Source organism: Enhydra lutris, unplaced genomic scaffold, assembly GCF_002288905.1.
Source record: "Enhydra lutris kenyoni isolate GAN:26980312 unplaced genomic scaffold, ASM228890v2 scaffoldscaffold9, whole genome shotgun sequence".
Lineage (NCBI taxonomy): Eukaryota > Metazoa > Chordata > Mammalia > Carnivora > Mustelidae > Enhydra > Enhydra lutris.
Genome location: NW_019154093.1, coordinates 37,795,495 through 37,816,937, shown reverse-complemented (window position 1 = coordinate 37,816,937; position 21,443 = coordinate 37,795,495). Strand labels below are relative to the sequence as shown.

At 35.8% G+C, this 21,443-nt stretch overlaps 1 protein-coding gene across 2 annotated transcripts in view; it reads right to left on the bottom strand.

Moving 5' to 3' along the window:
• Positions 1-21,443, bottom strand: part of LOC111143206 (leucine rich repeat containing 7) — a 336,603-nt gene that overhangs the window by 68,325 nt on the left and 246,835 nt on the right. Inside the window, exons 17-21 of one of the 2 annotated variants that reach the window (XM_022496767.1) lie at positions 16,916-17,027; positions 16,523-16,703; positions 13,165-14,845; positions 9,110-9,250; positions 580-699 (exon numbers count right to left, since the gene is read on the bottom strand). In XM_022496767.1, coding sequence (XP_022352475.1) covers positions 580-699; positions 9,110-9,250; positions 13,165-14,845; positions 16,523-16,703; positions 16,916-17,027 — 2,235 coding nt within the window. The remainder of the gene's footprint in view (positions 1-579; positions 700-9,109; positions 9,251-13,164; positions 14,846-16,522; positions 16,704-16,915; positions 17,028-21,443) is intronic. The other variant, XM_022496768.1, reaches the window with a different exon arrangement.

The following is a 21,443-nucleotide window of genomic DNA, read 5'->3' as shown; positions in this document are numbered from 1 at the left end:
TGTGATATTATAATTACCTACCTATCACTTAGGCTACCTTACTAGACTAAAGGTCTTCAAGGTAAGACACCATCTTACTCATTTTTGTTTCCCAGTATCTAGCAAGTGCTCAACACATAGCTGAACACATACAGTTGCTCAGTATTTATTGAATGAATGATTAGATGAGTGAACTGCTATGACTTTTAAAAATGGTAAATCGAACTTTTTTTAGTCAAATTGCATTTTACACAAGTTGACTGCACCAGACTGCTAAACTAAAGAGGATCAGAAGTATGCATTACCCACAATCCTGTGCTTACACTTCAAAGGTGGGGCACCAGAAAGAGGTGACAGTATCTGCAGAGAGGTGGCAGGATGTTGCTTACAAAAATTTGTTACCACTTGTTATCATTTGGTAGTGTTCATTTCTCATCCTTTTCAATGCACTTACAGTTAACTGAACTCCCTATAGTGGGATAATATTTAGCCTAAATTTATTACAAAATTAGAAATGATGTTAAGACACAAGATAAGGATTACATATTACAATGCATGTGCAAGGTTCATGGTTTGTGTCATTAATTTGAAATTGGTTACCTTTTTAGTAATGGTGTCCGGAGGTACATCCCGCCTCCCAAGAGGATAAGGATTCCATTGGCCACTAGGAGATACATCTTCTTGTCCATTGTCTAAAATGTTGCTTTGCTGGGACGGGGTCTATTGCGAAAATGGTATGGCATTTCTTTAGTGATGAAATAGACGTTTATCATAGTTTTCTGAAAAGAGTCCCTAGTGACTATGATAAAATTAATTTTGTTTAATTGCAGAAACACAATATATCCTGAACTGGAAGAATTATTATACACTATTTACTCAGTAAGTATTCTAAATTGACAGCTTTTTGGAAGCCGTGAGAAATTCAATTAAAATAACCACCTTAGAGTTATTTACTGAATTTTAGAGAAAAGTTTAGGTTATTTACAGTACCTGAATAAAAAAAATCAGAATAAAATTAACCAATTGTTAAAAAATACAACATATGAAACTTGCTTAATTCAATTCTTTAGTATGATCTTACCATTTAGAATATAAACAGAAACCATATAATACATAGGATGTAGCTTTCAATATTTCAAACCATAACCTAAAACAAATTTTATAAGGCTGTACTGATTCTCCTAGAACATGCCTTGCACTATCCAACATATTGTTAATACTAACATAGTGTAAGATTTATGGTACTATGACATTATCTACAGATTGCTTTTAGGGAAATATGAAAGGAACATAAAAAATATTGTGCTATTAGAATCACAGTATAAATAAATGCCTGTTTTGATTTTAAATTTATTTATATAGATCATTTATGATTTAAAGTTTAAACTCTTCATATAGTTTTAGCTGATTTACTGCTTATTATTTTTAACAAATAATAATACCTCTGTCACTATTATTATTAATATTAGATACCAGGGAGGGCTCCATTGTCTGATCTGAGTAATAGCAAGTAATTATACACCATCAGAAAGACAGCCTCCAGTGGAGGATATAGTACTGGTATATTTTTCCTGTGGAAACAGATCAACTTTCCTGAAAGACTTTCTCCTCCCCTAACCTACAGGATATCCAGGTACTCCTTGATTTCCTGGGAAATTTTATATATGTGGGAAATTCTGCCCAGTTTTTCCTATGCCATTTTCTGTACATGTTTTGAAGTATCCCTATAGATAAATAAAGCCTAGTTAGAGGCTGTATGTACAGCTCTACTCTGTGTGAGGAATTGTCCAGCCCCAACATGGAAGAACTGGGCCATTCTCTTCACAACATGGCACAGATGGGCTGCTTGGCAGCCCTCATCTGTTACACAGAGTGGTCCTAGTTGTTTTTTAAAAAACAATTACATAACCGTGCAATCTGCATTCTGACTGCATGCATTTTTTTAAAGAGATTTCTTAGAACTGTTTTAAAATAAGATTATGACACTAGATGAATTTTTCCTAAGGTTTAATGGATATAATGAAAAGTAAGGAGATAATTCAATTTTCTTCTTGTGGTTTGGCCATAAGAATTCCTTTTTCATGAGTCTATCAGAAAGTGTGAAAAAAGAGAAAACAGGTACTGAATTGAAGCATCTGGGTTAGAGGAATGAATTCACTTGCGTTTGTTTGAGAAATTACATGTAGGTAACACATTAAAACTACATACTACTTGAAATAAAACCAGATAACTATTTAATGTCTGTTTGTCTGTTGTTAAGCATTAATTTTCTGGTCTTTTCGTTTTTCAGATTAAAACATTTGCATATGCCCACACACAATTTTTCTACATATTAAAATAAGACAAGTCAAATTATTAAAATTAAGCACTTAAAATATAAATTTTCAGCGTAAGCACTACTCACCGGTGTTTTTTGTTTGTTTGGTTTGGTTTAAATTAATGATTTAAACTAATATCCATATCTTTCTGGCTTGATTTCTGTGCCAGGGAAGTAGGATAATGAATGTATTCATCTGGTTAGGTGTGTGTGCAAAATCTATTTTTGAGAAGAGGACAGAATGTAACACAAGTATTTTTTTTTTTTTCCCTCCATATCATCCTCCTTGCCTTCCTATTTCCTCCACTAGCCTTGCTTCAGTTGCCTAGACAGGAGTCCTTAGTTGCTCACAGAGAGCAACTAAGAATTGCAGAATTCTTTCTGGTGTTTTTTAAAAAAAAAATCCTTTAGTCAAAATCCTAATATCATGATGGTGTAGGCTCTCCTTAGTTTAAGAATCAATCTTTCTCTTTTTAAAATTAGAATTAACAACCACACCGCTTCTACAGTACAGGGGTCAGAGGAAACATAAACATGCAGACACATGAAAAAAATACTTTCACTAGACACCAAAATTAAAAGAATTTCCTGAACGCACTTTCTTCATTTCAAGAATGCTCTGGACTTTTTGTTTTTCATAAGTGAGACTCCCTGGGGCTTAAGTTTGGAGAAAGAGAAAGACCACGAAAACCATTTATTAACATTGGGTGGGGAGGTGGTCCAAAAGAAAACTATATAGTGGGTTCACATTCTGTCTCAAAAGATGTATAGCTATTTACAAAAAAATTATACTTTTAATAAAGTGTTACTGACTTGTATATAAATGCAGTTGCTTTGTTGTTAAAATTCTATAAAGGATTAAAAGGAAAAACTGAAAAATATTAAAAAAGTAATGAAGCTATCACTGTTGAAATTTGTTATTGCAGAGATAATAAAATTGAGGTTCAGTTATTTTCTCAAATATTTCTAGCACCACATGCTAGATATTTTCTTTAGATACTTTAAAATAGTAAGAATGTCTTCTTTTCCTTGGCATATATAACTAATTAAATATAAAAGACATGGAAAATCACCATAATGCATCATTTTCTCAGCTTCTAAATTCTGTAGGTCTTCAGATTTTTTTTAAGAGAATAGAGAAAATGGTCATTATAATTTAATGAACACCCACAAATTATGTTTGTTAAGAAATACACTAATGTTAAGAAGAAGTTTTGCTGAAGGGATACAGTCCCAGAAATGACTGTGGACGTTTATAGATTTAACATTTATGTTTTTGACTACCATAAAGGATCACAAGTGTCTACTGGAAGAAGTAATTTCTAATTTTGCTGAGGCATAAATGTGCACGAAAATCTGTGATATATATGTGCATGTGTGTGAGTGTGTGCTTATGATGTGAGTATGTGTGTATATACAGGATTCAAAAATATGAATAAATGAGCTTAGCAGATCTAGTAGTTTTGCTTTGGTTAGCTAATTAATGGGTGCACTGAATGCTTGACAAATTATACTTACTGCATTTAGCTGGAGAAATTATATGAGGGTGGTATTAACATTTGGCACTTTGCAAAGCTCTTGGGATATATGCCTTAACAACTCAAAGATCTATTTTGCTTATAATTGGCATATAGTTCATAAAAAGCATTACCATAGATTTAAAAATGTTTTAAAAATAATCTTCCCCAAAGTATTTCTCATGAGAATTATTGTTAGATTATTCATTTTCTGCACATATTTTTTAAAAAATAGGTATTAAATATATATGCCAAGTTTCAATATAAATGATTGTAATGTCAAGGGGTTTATTCTTAAGGTCACAATATAATTCTCAGATGATTTTTTAAACCAGCATTTCATTGTCATCGTGAAAAAGTGTCTGAATGAATACTAACATTATTATTTTGGTAATTTTAGCAATTGTCCATAAGGATTCATGTGAATTTACAGGCTGGAGGGTTTTTTTTTTCATAATTAGAAGGATAACTGAATTTTTCTTGAGTGATAGGTAGCCAGTAATAAGTGCAGCAGAATCAATAGAAGCTATAATGCCCCAAGGTGCTGCATTAATCTTGCTTTGCTTTCAGTGGAAAAAAAAAATGGAATTAAGTAAGTAACCCTTGAGATTAGGGTGAATAAATGCATATCAAATATTGGTACTATTTGATCCTGAGTCATCTACATAGATGCGGTAAGATAGGACATTAGAAATTTAAAAATAATTTCGGTGCACACATTTCTGTCCAAATATTTCTAATCCAAAAGATAGTGGGGTGAGTATCAACTAATAAAACAGATAGCAAGGCCATCTTCTTCCAGGCAAAATTCTATGAAAAGATTATTTAATACATATATTTCCATAATTTCCTGAAGTTGTAATTTACATTAGTGTCTATTTCAATAAGCCAATAAGCAGTAGGTGCTATGGTATAATATTATGGTGGTAGAAGTTAAAAAGAAAGGAACAAGAAAAAAAGTGTCACTTTCTCCAGCGTGTAAGAGATCACACTATATTGTCAGGCACACACCTGCAGAGGGGATCTAGCAGAGGCCAGTGATTTCTTTCCCAGCCCCACTTGTCTCTGGGGCTGCAGCAGCAGGAGTGATTAACTTGGGTTCACAATCTTTGACCTTTCACTGCCTTCAAGTGTATTTTTGATAATACCGAGTGCCCAGGAAATGCAAGTGAATCTTAAAAAGTGTGAGGTAACTGTGAGCATTTATTAGGTTCTGCTAACTGAGAGAGCCCTGTATCTGTAGCACATGGGGAATGATTTGGGTCATGATAGGTTTTAGATCAGTTAATATACTCTACTGTGTAGTCTTTTCTCCATCCCATAAGATCTGTTTTTCTGGATTATTATGAAGATGATGTAAGATAATAATGTACATGAAAGAGCTCTATCAAAAATGATGAGTTATGTTCTCTGAAAATGTCAGGTTTTATAAATAGGTGAGAAGGCTTCATTGTATGGTAAAAACAGCAGGAAACCTGGTGCCAAGCAGAGTCAGATTCAGATTCTACCTACTACTACTTTTAGGTGCAAGGGTAACAAGAGGAAATTGGTAGAAGTAGGTAAATTCCTTTGTGCGACACATGAGCCTCAGTTTCCTGGTCTGTACAATGGAGATAAATACTTCCTTTGAGGGTCTGTGAGGCTTGTGTGAAAAAACATATTTAAGGTACCTAATGGTACCAGGGACAGTGTAGATTCTTAATAAATCCTTGTCTTAATTCTCCTGGTGATATATTTATTCTACCATTAATCTGGATTATAAAAATGGCAATTTGAATTGACATTTTACAATATTATATTTCTCTCTAATAACATAAAATTTCAAGGCAATAACTAAGCTCAATTAAACAGAACACATCCGAAGAAGCACATGGAACCATTAATAATGTCATAGAAAGTTGCCTTAAATGCTTTTTGGAGAGGCAGGAAATAAATGATAAATGAATGAGTGAATGAATAAATAAATGGATAGATAGAAAATAGTAATAATTTTATAATTTAATAATGATTTATACATGTTAAGTGCCTGGTTATAAGTACTACTAATTTTCTTAGGAAATTAGAATAAACATCAGTAAATAAAAAAATTAAAGGAAATTAAACATTAAAATAATTTTGTTGTATATCTTGACATTTTGTTAATATGTTGCCTAAAATTACCATAGAACATGTAATTTACTGTTTATAATATAGGGAGCCTATGTGGAGCTTGTAATTCATGAAAAATGTATAAAACTTGACCTGGCATGTAATAAATACGAACAAATTAGAAATATTCAGAAACACAGAAAAATCTGGGAGAGTCTTCTCTCTTCATCTACATCAATATTCACTTTGTAAATAGAAGAACAGATTCTTCAGACTTCATTTACAAACAACTACCTTCTTTAATTAGTTTATTATAAATTTGTTTAAAACATTTGAAAAAAATAACTAGATACGTTTGGTAACCAAACAGAAACTCAAACCAGAAAACAAATAACACCCTGAGTTAGGACCTCAGCTAGTACAAATAGTGCCTTTCCATCAGTTACCAATATGAAGGTTGGGAAAGGTTAGAATCACAGAAAGCTGCCCTTTCTGGGTACACAAGCTGCAAAAATAGCATCTCCGTGTGACAGAGAAAATACGAAAAACCGCCTCAATTGCAAGAGGTACGGTTTGCCAAGCAGAGTATGGGGAAAGGATGTGGAGTTCAGCCCCTGAACGTTCCCTGAGGAGTCTTTGTAACTCCGTTTCCAGCACTTAACTGGTAATACGTGAAAATGTTAATTTAGGTTCCTCAGGACATCCAGAGGTATTTGCCACAGCACCTACCTAAAGATGGCTAGTATTGTCATTCAGAAATTTTATAAATAAAAAGAGCTCCCATATTTCCATGGGAGAATGAACAGTTTTATCAGTTTTATCTACAGAAAATACTTCTTTATAAATTGATCTTACTTTATATTTTCAGTGCAGTTCTCATGGCTAACAAGCATTTAGAGACCGCAAAGAAATCTTAAATTGCTGGTACAAATTTTTATTATCTTAAGTAGCAAGACAAAAATGTTGTAATAGGTTTTTATGCATTTGTAAGTCAAAGGAAAATAATTTTTGTCTCTCTCCTCTCCCAGTGAGGACTCAGGGAAATTGAACCTCGACCATAAGACCTGTTAGCGATGGTCAGTGGAGCCAAGAAAGGAAAATTTTAAGAGAGGGTGACTCTAAAGCTTGGCAGAAAAAACAAAGACATTTTCAAATTAAAGCAGCTCTGCAGAAGAGCTGTGCCTGAGCATAAAGATGAGGGGGCGGAGAACTAGAGTGGAATCCATGGGAATAAGTAGAGTCTGGAGTATTCCTGAAACATCAAGCACCCAGTGCCCATACCTGACAAGGCTCCTACACTGGCAGCAGGATAGGAAAGTCGCCCCAGATGCCTAAAGCTGAAAGTTTATATGCTTTAAACTGGTAACTTGGGGTCATGTAATCTTTTAGGAGTGATGGAGCCAACTGTCCTGTCTATATTCCTTTTCCCTCCCTTGCTTTCTCTTCTCTCTCTCTCCACACTCCCTGCCTCGTGTGGATAACATATTGGTGATAATTCATTTTAAGATGGAGTCTTTCAATACTCAAACTATTTTTGGCTTGCAATTTAATGTACCTTCCAAAGAGAATTCCTTTAGGTCATCTAACTGAGGAAGGTTGAAAAGTCTCTAAATATTAGAACTCTGTAATATTTCTGATATAGATTCTCTTAGGGCTATAGTAACAGTTAATGAATCTGTTCCCTTGGGTACCCCAAACAAGATCAGAAAGTTAATATAGCAACATAGAGGCACCAAATTGATATTTGGGGAACAATTTAAACATTGAGAAACAGCCTTTCAAGTATATTACCATTTTTCAGACACAGAATATATCCATATTGTTCTATAGATGGCTGAGTTTAATAGGGCTAAACATTAGCAAAATAAGGGGCTTTCCATACAATTTCAAGGGGTGCAAACAACAACTCCTTCCCATCAAGATCTTGGTAATCGGCTCACTAAATTTTGAAATTCCATCCTATTAGTTTAAGGGCTTGATTCCTATCAATTGCCAAGCCCATCAGGAGAGGGGCCTAGTTAAATGGTGTCTTATCTATTCCTCAGTGCAAATCCAACGTTCAAAAGTTCTTAACTTAATTAGTTTTTCCCCCCAAAACAACTGTGGGTGATGAAAAAGCTGTGAATTTAGATGTCTCTTTGGTTTTATTCCTCTATGACACTATGAAGAAAACTATACAGAGTTAGGGATTGTTATTAAGACTAATTTAACAATAAAACATGGATTTGAGGTCTTTGGCTTTCATTTTGCTGGGATGGGAATTTGTTCCTCATGTTCATTAATTTTATTATGAGAGAAGTATTTGGAGGCTACTGTCACTCTGTTATCCCTACTTTGCATTGTTTTTCTTCATAAAACTTACTAGGCTGATGACTATATTAATAATATAGTCATAATGACATATTGCATGAAAATGACTCATTAGCCTCTAACAGAATATAACTAAGACAGAGGCGTTAGTCAATCTAAACGGGTAAAATGTGCATTCTCACTTTTGCCTGAATTAAACAGCAGAAATATTCCTTCGACAATGGAAATGTTTCATCTTCCACTATATTTTATTTCAAATGAGCCTACAATTATATTGAAAGCCCTGTTAACGTGTTCCTTTTCCATTAGTCTAGGATGAGTAACAATTTGCTAGCTAAGCCACGAGGTTGTTTCTCAGGTTTTATTTCCGTGTGATATTTTCCACAAAGACAATGGGCTGAAGAAGCATTTAGGAGTGCCAACCACTTTATTTCCATTGTAATTTAGGTCTCTATGTCTTTTCCAAAGGGTTCAGCTGAAATCCAACAATAATTTCTAGCTCTGTTCTCAGAATGCATCAGCAAGGGAAGAGAGGGCTATCTCCAAAAACATTTTAAAAAATATACGTTTATGTATCTACACACACACAAAAGAAAGGAAAACAAAGAATAAAAGAAAAAGAAATGAGTAATAAGAAAATGAGCCTTAAAGCAACTCAAAAAGCCATGTACCTGCTCAATCCAAAAAGCAAGCTGTTCAGCAGGAACCTGAGAATCATTCTAGCTCTCAATATTCGTTTAGCAGCTAAGAGTTTGGGCTCTACATTATTTGCCCTTGTGCTTTTTGGACTCGGGAGAGTCTATAAGCAGGGTCGTATGTACAGCCTAAACACATTAAGTGAACAAACAACATTAATTGGCTTTGGTATGCTGACACATGTAAGGCAGTCCATACTTACTTTCTGAAGAGGTAGTTCTTGTAGATCAAATTTAGACTTAGTCTGCAAGTTTAAAGTCATGCTTCTGCCTGCATGCATTGCTGAAATACCTCCATAGGGCAGCATGCCAAGGTTAACTGTGTTGTGTTTGTAAGCAGCATTCTGAGTAGAGGAAATAATCATGTGACAGGGTGTGAACACATGCTCAACAAACTGATTATTACATGAACATGTTTAAATTTATAACATTTAACTTTAAGCGGGCAAACAGTAACTTTCTTTTAAACATGCACTTGATCAGACAGAAGCATACAGTAAACAGTGTTAGTTATGCACATAATGAGTACCATCCAAAACTACAGAAAAGACAAAAAGCAAGGATACATTCTGTTTTACATTTGCTGCTAACTCAAGGGCATAGAACCTATCTCTCATATATCATGATCGTAGTGACTTTGGACAAATGTTCGCCTGTGGTAGTCTATTAGTTAAAAAAAAAAATTCAAACAGTGAGATCTTAATCAAATTTTGCCAGCTCCAGATCTCATGGTCTCTTTCACATTGTGAGATAAACACATACAAAAGACAGATACCAACTTCTAATTCTGCCCTAAAACGAAGGCACTACAATGTTAAAGCCAAAAATCAGTGTCCATTATTGCTCAGTCTATAGACATAAATACAGCAACTCAGAAAAAGAGCTGGTCAAAAAAAGTCATTCAACCTGACTATTGGCTCACTGAATTTACTGATTAATTTAATTAAACCAGTCAAAAAAATTGTATGTGGATCCAAAGTTTCTGACTTTTTTTGTTTGTTTCATAAAAATTACATTTTAAACTGGAGAAATTTCACAGTGATACTAAAGGAAGTATGATTTGAGCTGTTAAGGTTATTTATCTAATATACCTAAGTACCTATAGAGCACTCTGGTGATATCTGCATTGTGGCTATCTTTCAGCAGGTGCATCTCAGGTTACTCCAGGGATTTGAGAGCTAGTTAATTTTTCTTCTACAGAATTTCATTTAAATTAAAACATTTTGTATGTCCCGTCATCAAATAGTTTCCATTACTACAATCTCCACTTTCCACCTTCCATAAAAAAAGTAGGAATTGACAGTATTTGGTCCCTTTAAGTAATTCTCTTATTTTGGGAAAAAAAAATTCACACAAATTAACTTAATAAACTTTTTAAAACTGAGTGTTACTGAACAATAACAGTAGGCAGCTATTCTAGTCTAAAGGCATTGTTTGCAAAGTAATGATTTTTAGCATCAGTTTCCCTAAACTCAACTGAACGACAGTTATACTCCTGACAGTGTGCTGTTCTACCAATCATACTTGTTATGGATCCTTGATTATTTCATCCAGTGATCTTTCATTGTCACCATGCCAAAGTTGAAAAGGACACCGGACATTTCAATCTAGCACTTGAATGATTCCTTAAGGTTTAAGATTATTCCAGGGTAGTGCCCTCTTAGCTCCTGTAGAAGGGTAGCAGTCTCGGACATACACATTCGTGTTTTAAATTCTCTCACAGTGGGGCTCTGTTGTGGAAGCATGAGCCTTGAGGTTAAACTACAGGAGAAAACAGCATCTTTTATCTATGGCAGTACTGGGAGCTGCCTCTCCAAGGTCAACAGCAGGCAAGATCTTTAACCAACATTATCTTGGGTGGTTAAGCTTATCCAATGTCCAGGCCTCTGGGCATTTCTCTCTTATGAAGAACGGACAAAGGGCTTGTAGTTTCTAGTGTAACTATTTGATTTCCAGGTTTACATCCTCAACTAAATTTCACTGGGAAGGAAACAGACCGTATCTCCGGTGCAGTGTGACTTTGAACACTATGTTAAGAAGCACAGCTATGTCAAAACTAGTCTTACATAAAAAGTCTTTGCTTCCGTACCCTGAATTAATCTTTTTTGAGTAGCTGGGAAGTTCTAAGTAAGCTACAGCCTGAATAGCTCAGTCATGCACTTGAGAGGGGGAAAGAAATATTATTTGGAGAAAATAAGAGGACAAACTTTCAGGATCTACTGCCTTGAAGCAATACTGTCCGGTAACTTAATTTCTTGGAATTAAATAAGAAGCTATGGACTATACATTGAAATTGCTCTGGGAAATGAAAGACAGACTAAGGGAACTATAAACGAAGAGGGGAAGCATGGAAACTAACTGAAAAGGAAGGTGTTGTCACAGTAATAGAAAACACACATGAGTTTACTTTTAGTTTTCTGGATCTGGGCCGGGCAGGGCTCGCAGACTTCTGCCAATCTAAATCCCCCTCCCCTGGTCCTATTTTCCTCTCTCCAAATTCCTGCTCCAGCTAGAGGAGTAGCTCCGATCAAAGGAGAGGAACCATTATCTGAGAAATCAGTAAATACATGATGGTACCAAATGCTTAGCATTTTGTCTTCTTTTTCATGCTTTGTTTTCACTCACTCCTCTCTTGCCTCAAATTACTAGTCATGTACATATGCTCTGAAAAGCTTCTCATAACCTTTCTTGACTAGTTCATCTTACCCTGTTACGTATGGTCGTGTCTACACGAGGCCAGAGTTCCCAAACTGTACTGTATTATTTGGCCCCAAATATTTCCGCCCTCCAAGTTATCTGTCTACATGGAGGGTATAAGTTGAGGTAAGGCATGGTGACAACTGACCAGGTGTCTCCCACTGACAGCCAGTCATGAGGCTTTGATGAGGCTCCCTTCAATGGGACTGAGCACACCTATTTGAAACAGACATTCTGATGAAATAGTTTGCAAGGCAGAACCAATCTCCACATTGAAAAACTAACACCCACACCCACATTTGTTAGTTCACTTGTTCCTAAAAATAATTGTTTTCTTGTCATGTAGACACGACCTACAAACAATGTAATTATTTAAAAAGACTATACCTGAAAACACAAAATTCAATATTAAGGAAATATATAATAAATGCCGTGGCCTGTGCTTTTAGCAGGACACCAAATAAAATAATAAAACTATTGAGCAAAACTTTCTAAAGGTATATTATTACCCAGATCCCTATTTCACACTAAGTCTTTAAGCCCTAGAAAATGAGAGCAAAAGGCCCTATTGACAAAAAGGACCTTAAGGTTCCAAGGTCAATGCAGAGTTCACAAGGCCCTCTACACCAAAGCCACAAAGTACATTCAACGATAAGGGTCAATTGATCATAGTTCTAGAAAATGAAGTATTAGTCTCTTAAGGAGATATAAATAGGCAACAAAAAGTAATTCTAGGCTTTGAAACAAAATATATTTATATATATTTTTATCCTCCTCAATCACTATGATTCCAGGCTGTATTGTGACTCAGTCTGTAACTGAATTGGGATTAATTTTCTTTTTTTTTTTTTGGTTGCAATATACACACTAATTTGTGCCTTTGTAGTCTTCATAAAGACATCATCTATTTTTGTTGCTTATAGCATGATTTGAATTTAAACATTTCTTTTTGTATAAAAATCAACATTCTAAGTGGCAGGATTTTTTTTATTAAGTCAAATAATGTGTAGGAGGGCATTCAATGTCTGCTTATTTTATTTTTCTGTTTCTTGCTGGGAAGATTATTGCTCATTAGAAGTAATAACTTTAGTAGTCCCATAGCAGTAACTGTATGCAAATTTTATAAACAAATTAGGCCTGACTTTATTATAAGTGAGTCTGTGCAGAAAGGGGCAAAATACTCACTTTTTATAGATTCAATAAAAATCATACTCTTTAGGTCGCTAGAGAACAGTTCTGTGTCCTAGGAGAGGCATTCCACCTTAACGGCTAGAAAGCAATTGAAGCACCATCCCACATAATCGAGTCAAATTCTTTCTTACTAACAATATTTAGGCTAGATTTGATAAATCATTCACCTACAGGTTATGGACTCTCGAAGAGCATTAAACAATATCCACGAGAAACTATTATGATCCATTTCCCCACAATAGAGAGAGAAATAAAATGCTGATCATCTATTCATTCATGTAGTTCATGCTTCACTACATGTGCTTAGAAATGCCAATAAAGGAAAACTAAAGGCAGGAGGGATATTCTTACAGAGAAATGCCAGACATACCCTGTCTAACCTTCTAGCTTCTATATGTCTAAGCAGCTGTTGTCTCCAGTCTGCAGGCATTTTACCACAGCTCTCCTCTCCCTTCACAGGAGTGGGCCTCGTCTTTATATCACTGTTATCTGATGGCTTGTCACCATAGTTACCCAAGTTATAGTCAGATGGTATTTTTTCCAAAAGAGCTGCCATAGTAGGCCTAGCTGAAACTGGCCTGGTTTGGGAGGCACCGTAACTCTCTGTACTGTAGCTTCTTGCAGACAATGGCCTCCTCTGGGTAAGGTTTTTAACTGGAAAACTTCCCGCCTGAGCTTTCACTTCTTGATATGAAGGGTGTTCATCTTCATACCTGCCATTCCTTTTCAGGAACTGGGACTCAGTCACTGAAACGCTGCTTTGGCGATCCAGACCGCCCCTATATGGAGGTCTGCCGTACCTATCGCTCGGAGGCAGCTCATGAGGTTCACTGACCCTTCTAAACATGGCCATTTCTGTGGAGCTCGCCAGGGAGTCGGCTCTTCTCAGGAAGCCTGCCCTGGCACCTTGGCTTGCAAACTGGGCATTCACCACAGCATCCTCATTCACAGATGGCTGAGAAAATGAAAACATTTGCTCCATGGGTGGGTATCCTCTGTAAGCTCTAGGACTAACCAAATCCTTGGCGATGTTTTTGCCGGGCTGTTGCACGTACTCGGAATTGTGTTGAAAGGGGGGCGGTATCCTCTTCTCGGCTTTAACTTCCACTGCTCCTTGGGGATTGAAGCTTTGGTCAAACTGATAGACTTTTTTGGTCATGGAAGCTTTTTGTTGCTGTGGCCCTTTACTACTTCCATAAGTGAGCATCTCGTCATCCAGCATCGGCACTGACTGGCTTCGAGACATACTGGACATACCATGCTCCGGTCCCAACATTTTATCTGGCCGTTCATGACTTCCTAAGTGATCACTCCCAGTAGCATAGTTTTCTAATGGTATATTATACACCTTGTATGTACCAATGTCAATCTCATCGATACTCTGTGACTTTTTGAACTTATTGGACTTGATATCTTTCATGAGTGGGGAAAGCCTCTCTGTGCTTTTACTAATGGAAATAACACCTTTAGATGATTCTGGGCGGCAGTGGATCTGAGAAAAGACATTGCTAAGACTCCTGTTGGGATTGGAATCGTGATACTCCCATGGTACTCCTGGAGAAAAAGGACTAGGTATTTCAGCAGATTCTTTTATATGCTCTTTCCTTTCAGGCAATGGGCTGGTGGTGGGGGTTGTCTCTAATTTGGAAGGGAAAGCGGTCCTGTCTTCAAAAGGACTAGGGGTTCTGGTCCAATTCTGCCAAGGATTGGAAGGAGGCACTTCTGTTTCTGGCGTGTGTCTGTGTGTAGACTGCTCAAGTTCCAGGGGAACACCAACAATCCTATCCTGCCTAATCAAAGGCCTGCGTCCGTGAGAAGATGTGCTTCTAGATTTCGAACTTAAGAGAGGATTGTTGTTGGCATTCTCGCCTGTGGTCTCCTCTGCAACAAACCCTGTGTTATCATAATGTGAACCGTCAGTCCAGTTGTCAGTGAAGGCGTCGCCCATTGGCAGCCGGTCAGGACGCTGTGGTAGATTCCCTGGGGGAACAGCCTCCCGCTGGGTGAGCAATGGCTTTGAATCAAGAGGCTGTGGGAAAGATTGTGCAATCCTGTGAAGACAGTGGGAAGAAGAAATATGAAAACGAGGAAGAGCTGAGTCTTTGCCAGAAAGAGAACAAGCAGCCCAGAGTGCCACAATCCTCTAACGGATGTTTAACGGGTCATTCATCCATACCTCATTTACAATTAAGGTGGCACTGTTATTTCATGTCCCGCCCCCCCCCCACCAAATCCACCCCTTTACCTTGCTCTAACTTTTATTTTCCCCTTGTAATCATTACCTTATAACATAGTATATCATTTACTTACCTATTTTATTTATTGTGTATTGTCCTGTGTCCTCTGCCCTCCTGAGGGCAGAGATTTTTTTTTTTTTTTTTTCTCTTCAGGCCTAGCATAGTGCCTGGCACATAGTAGCCATTAAAATACATATTTGTGGGATGATTAAATGAATGAAAGAAATAGATAGGTCTTCAGTAATGGTCCTAACACTTGTTTGATAATTAGAATCGCCCGATTCTTGGTCCTCATTCCTGCAATTTCTGATTCAGTACTTTTCCAAACTATTACTGGTCAAGAGTACCTTTCCTATAAATACTTGATACAGCCACTGAACCCAAATTGTCTTCACGTAACATTTATTTGAAGGCCAGGTATTGAAAACACTGAATTCATTGTTTAGGGAACATGTTTTCCTAGAATATAAATGATATATTATGACTTTTGGTCATTGGTTTGTTTACACCAGTGAGCACAGTATTTCTAGAAGATGCTCATTTTTCTAGGCTTATTCTAAACTGTTTGCACACTAATAACATTAAATTATATATATTTTTTATCAGTGAGAGAAAGACTTTTAAGTGCTCTTGCTAATTAAAAAATTGTACATTTAGAGAGAACCTTCCAAAGCACCTCATTAATCTCAGCTTCTATCACAAATAATGAACTTATAAAGTGAAAGAGTTAAGATTTTTATGATGGGCACTGACAGGGAGAAATAGTTATCCATTAGTTAACAAAGAACGTATTGCTAACAGTACTGATATTATCAATAAAACATGAGTGATAATCATTGACTACCTATATCATATGATGATTTGTATTTGTTGCCTGTACTGTAAAACATAGCCACAAGGTACAAAACAAGAGAATAAGAACTGGGTAATTACTACCTTATTGAGTCGCTTTATTATGCTCTTTGGCTTTTGATTTTTATCTGTAAAATGGAAGTAAAATAAGGTAGGAACCATTTTGGAAAGAGTAAATACTTTTGCTTACAACCTAACTTTTGCATGTGGTAATAAAATGATGATGATGATAACAATGAAAATTTTACTAAATATTTACTTCGTACTAGGCACACAACTGCTTTCCATGCATCTTAGTTTAATCCATAACCCCATTTGGGGTAGTGAGATGCCCACGTGTGTCATAAATAAGTATTGGACAAACAGGATTTTTGGTTTCTGATTTTTAAAACTCTGGTTCTATTATCTCAACCTGATAATCTCTTACCATCTCTCCCTTAAACAAAGGTTTTGCTGTATAAAATGGATTCATCGTCTCCTGGAAATCCCGGGGGGACTGTGTTTGCTTACCTTCCCCATCCATCTGTCTTCTACACCATTCATGTGCTGAATATAATTCAAAAATTAAGATCCCATTTTTAAAAAAAAGTTGCTGAAAGTAAGCACTTGGGAACAGAAAAAAGGGAATTCTAAACACACCTGTTACCCCATAAAGAATTATGTACTGCATCTTTAGCTGTTGTCTGCAAGGACCCCACTTTAACCCGCGTGTTAGAGGATCCTGAGGAAGCCTGGGAAGGCGAGTAGTCTGAGTAAGTGCCTGAGGAAACACTGTTATTCAGACAGTGAGTTTTGTCAACTTCAGACTCATCAGTTGATTCTGAAATGTAAAGGGGAAAATGTTATAATGCTATGAACACTGACAATAATGAACACAGAATAGCAAGTATGAGAAACAGATAGTATAACAATGTTAGGAATATATATTTGTAAAATATTTCTATAGACTATGATGAATCATAAGTTACGACTGGAGATTAATCATGCACATGCATTTGTGGCATATTTTCCACATCAGGTTCGCAATGTTACCTTTTTTGTCCTTCCCTAGCAGAACAAGTTTGGGTGGGTACAGAGGGGTCTCAGCTAATGAAGGGTGAAGTTCCCCAATCCTCATTTCATTAGCTGGATGAACAAAAGAATCCTGAGAGATATAATAATATAGGACAAGGAAAGTAAACATTTAAACATTGGTTAACCAAGATGGCAATATCTTTATTTGGCTCAGATTTAAAGATGGGGCTCTAGACTATAGGTCACTGTGGAGCACTAGGAGAAGTGAATCACATGTTTCTCTGAGGTAAGTACTAAAATGTTTTGTTTTTCTAATTTAAATGAGTCCATTTGTTCATCAGACATATTTTGAATGCCTTTTTATATGCCTGGCACTGTGCAAAGAACTGTAGAGTTTCCAAAGAAAGACAAAATGTCACCCCTGTCCCTCGGAGACTTACCATCTAGCTGGGGAGATGAGATACATCTTTATAACACAGGACCGAATTATGATAAGCTGTATGTGAGTATATGATACATACATGCATATATATGTTATACATATAAATTTAAGAATCTAAGGGGGGGGAGCTCCATTAAGAGTTCTAAGAGGAAAGTCCATCACTGACAAACTAAATTTCTTTTCATCCTCAGCTGTCCTCATGCACAATTGGGTCCTTTAAATGCTGCTTTTATTGCCAGTCCCCTCTTAACTTCTATTTCCCAAGTGATTTTATCCTCAATTTCTTTAGTTCTATGATGACTTCTTCCTAAGGTTTCTAGTTTTCTTATTATTAATCTAGCTTGCTAAATCTTCATTCTAAATCCATTCATTGAGTGTAATGAGCAACACAGGTACAAGAATATAACTTTATAAAGACAAATGAACATGTTAAAAAAGCCCATGAATTTTAAACTTCTATAATTAAAATTATTATTTCCAGTTAACCAGATAGTGAGAGAGCACTGGGGGAGGTAAAATACCAAATTCTCACTTTCTTATGCATATAAAAATGTCTTGTCTATGCCCATGGGTAGGTAGTGATATAAATTTATGCATGGCAATTATCTTTATGTCTTTTTTTCTTAACCTTAGGTTAATTTGAATTAAAAAAACTAACTTTCAGTATTTTCTAGTTTTCTTATTAATTAGTACTTGTTAGTTTAAAACATTAGTGCAACATATTTAGAAATATTTTATTAAATCAACGAAAGAATATACTTGAGCACAAAATAGAGTAATGAAATGTGTCCTACTTTCTAACTAATTAATTACAAACAGAAAATCTTATTATATATTTTAATGTCCCACATAGTGAGTGACAGGCTCACGTCTTTGGATATTACAAATAGCCATTTCTTTAATTCCTGGCTTACGTTCAATTTTTTGGTTTGGTTTTGGTTAGGTTTGTATAAGAATATTTGCCTGTGAAAAGCCTGGTTATATATATCTGATACTTGTTAATTATTTTAAAAAAATATTTCTAGTCGAACCTTGCATTTCCTACAAGTGAATTTTGAGACTCAGCAAGGTCCATGCTTATAGAGATAATTAGACCAGATCCAGCATAGAGGCAGAATTCTCAGGTTCCTGTCCAATAACCTTCCCTTATATTGAGCTGTCTTCTAGTGAGCTCAACTGTGAGCACATTACAGACATTTAAAATCCCATTCCAGATTTGAAGAGAGGTAGGAAAGACAGCAGGCTTGATGGAAATTCTGGAGATGAAGAGGGAAATCTGTTTTCATGGATTTTGAAAAGTATTTCAAGATATTATGATAAAGTTTTAAGGTGACAGAATAGAGGGTAAAAGCCTTTACACATCTTTGTAGAAATTTCTAAGTAGAAGCAGACACAAGTTTGAGAAAAGTCATAAAATATGTTAAGGTTTATAAAAAAGTATTCAATTACAAGGTGGCATATTTCTATTCCATTCCTGTTTTATCATTTATTAATCTGGTTATCTTGGGCAAGTCAGTGTACCTCTTTGTACCTTATTCAATTAGTCAGTAAAATGAAGGTAATAGATGAAGGCAATAGATGGAATTAGTGCTATTTTCTGTCTAGTATTAACATTCTATGAATCTAAATGTAACTTATTTGTTGAAATAATACTTTAAAAAGGAAATATTTTTATGATACCTGATACTGAAGTACAAGAATTTTGTTTTAGTCAACAAAAGAACTAAAAGAGCTGTACAAGCATAGAAATGTAAATTAAAGGTTTCATTACCTTGTTTTCCTCATGATTTATACATTCGGTATGCAAGTTAACTTGCATGTATGGATCGAATTTTCAATTTGTTTCCCAAGACTGTGGCTGGAGCTTGTCATGGTAGCTGTGGTATGACTCGGATCCAAGTCTCTTGTTCTGCTCAAAAATTTCTACTTTGAATCAAAAAGAGCTCTAGTGACTAGGAAGAGACTATGATATCAGCTAATCATGAGTTTGCACCTTTTCTTCAGAGTTCTGTGGCCCTCCACGTAGGAGGAGTAACACTACTGAAGCAAGAACAGTGGGTTCCCACTTACCCAGTTAGACACTTATCTTCATGAGCAAAATGATAATAATGATGATGATGTTGAAGGTGATGATGCCATTAGTTATGGAGAATCTATAACATATCTGCTACTGCACTACTATGCTCAACACTTAATCTGTATCATCTCTGTTAATTACTTAATTGCTAACCTAGTTCTTTACTGTTATTTATCATTTTTAAGTTATTCATTATCATCATCTTTGTTTTACAGTTAAGTAATTGAAGGCTCATAGAGGTAAAGTCATAATTCCAAGTCCCAAACTCAGTGAGCGGTAGAGCCAGTATTTTAACTGAGATTTGTTCTACTGGAAGGCCTTCTGTGTGATACTATGTATGCTATATTGTCTACCCTAAGAAAAGCTCACCTCTCCTAATTGGACTTCACAGAACAGATAAGTTAACTGTCCAAAGAAGGAAATTAATTGTTGATTTCATCTCTATAAATTCTTTTATAGAGGCTGGAGGAATTAAGTTCATGTCGGAAAAGTGGGTGAAGCTTTTGGGGTTACTTCTATGGTGAAGGCAGTGGAAGTTATTGGTCATGAGTCAAATATAATGAGGGTCCCATTTTAAGCACATTGAACCATATTTGCTTCTGGTAAGGAGACAGAAGAGAGGGGGAAAGAAAAGGTATGATCTCTTTTTTCTTTAACCCATTGACCTTGTGTGGTTCAAACTAAATCACAGCTGTCACTGCTGTAGGGAAAGGGAGCCAAAGGTAGAAGTGAGAGGGGAAACAAAACTTGTGACTGAGCTTTCAAGAGTCCGGGTCTGGTATTAATAAAAGCATTTAAGGACATTTACCCAATTAAAGGTAATTGACTACTCTCTATTACCAGGAAATAGATGTGTTTCCTCTATAGAAAGAAATTGGGCTGAGTCTCCTAACAAAGGAAAAAGTCCAGAACCTTTATGAACATGGTGGACATAGTAAATAGGTATCTGGTGAGAAATTTTCTGTAATGCAGAGTAATGGCTCATAAAAGGACTAAAGGCAGATGGGCAGGATTAGCACATCATTCTCTTGTGGAAGGGAAGGGAATTATAGCTTTCCTCTTTGCCAAGAACTGTGCTTGCAGCTATGTAAAAATACTTGTTTTCATCTCTACAAAACTCTAAATGTTATTGTTACCTGCATTTCTAAAGATACACAAAGCAAAGCTCAGACAGTTTTCAATGACTTGTCAAGGTCACAATATTGGTTAAAACGTAGATTCAGGATTTGAATTAATGTCTGCTAGACTTGAAAGCATTTCCTCTTGTTCCCAAACTGTGCTCCAAGGTACCTGTGATGCTGTTATAAATTCACAGGGGTATATGAGTTATTTTAAAAATTTGAGGGAAACAAAGCAATACTTGAAATCAGTCAGATACTGTATGAATTGGTGGCTCTCAGTTTCAGTATTAGATTGCACTTTCCTTTTGATGACAGTCTTTGTGAAGTTGGGTTTTTGTGTTGCTGTGATCAAAAATCAAGTGCTATTTGAAAATCAATGTGAAACAGAATTGTAGTACCTGATATGATTCAAGGTTTGAGAAGATAAGTGGTGTCCCACAGGTGCACAAATTTTATTAATCAGTTTTGTTATTTAAACATAAAATAAAACTATTATTTTCCCTTTAAATTTATGTGCACTATTTTTCAAATGACCACTGGACAGGGCATAAATATGTATGAAGTTGCTCAGACCTAATACTTAATGAATGGAACTGTTTGGTACTTTTTTGGTCCATGGTCCTTGCAACGAAATTACTCAGGCACTAAGTATTTGTATACCAAGATTTTTAGAACCCCTAGTCTTTACTTATTTTAAGTTATAACTTTATTTACCATTCCATTCTCCTTCCTCCCTTCCTTCCTCTTTCCTTGCTTTCCTCACTCTCCTAATATTCTTCATCATGATATTTTGCCTTTACTCATAATATTGTATTAATATATTAATATGGTAAATTGTCGTTTTTAAAATACATGCTATTCAACATATAGGTGATAAAATATAACCAGGTATGGCAGCCAACACTC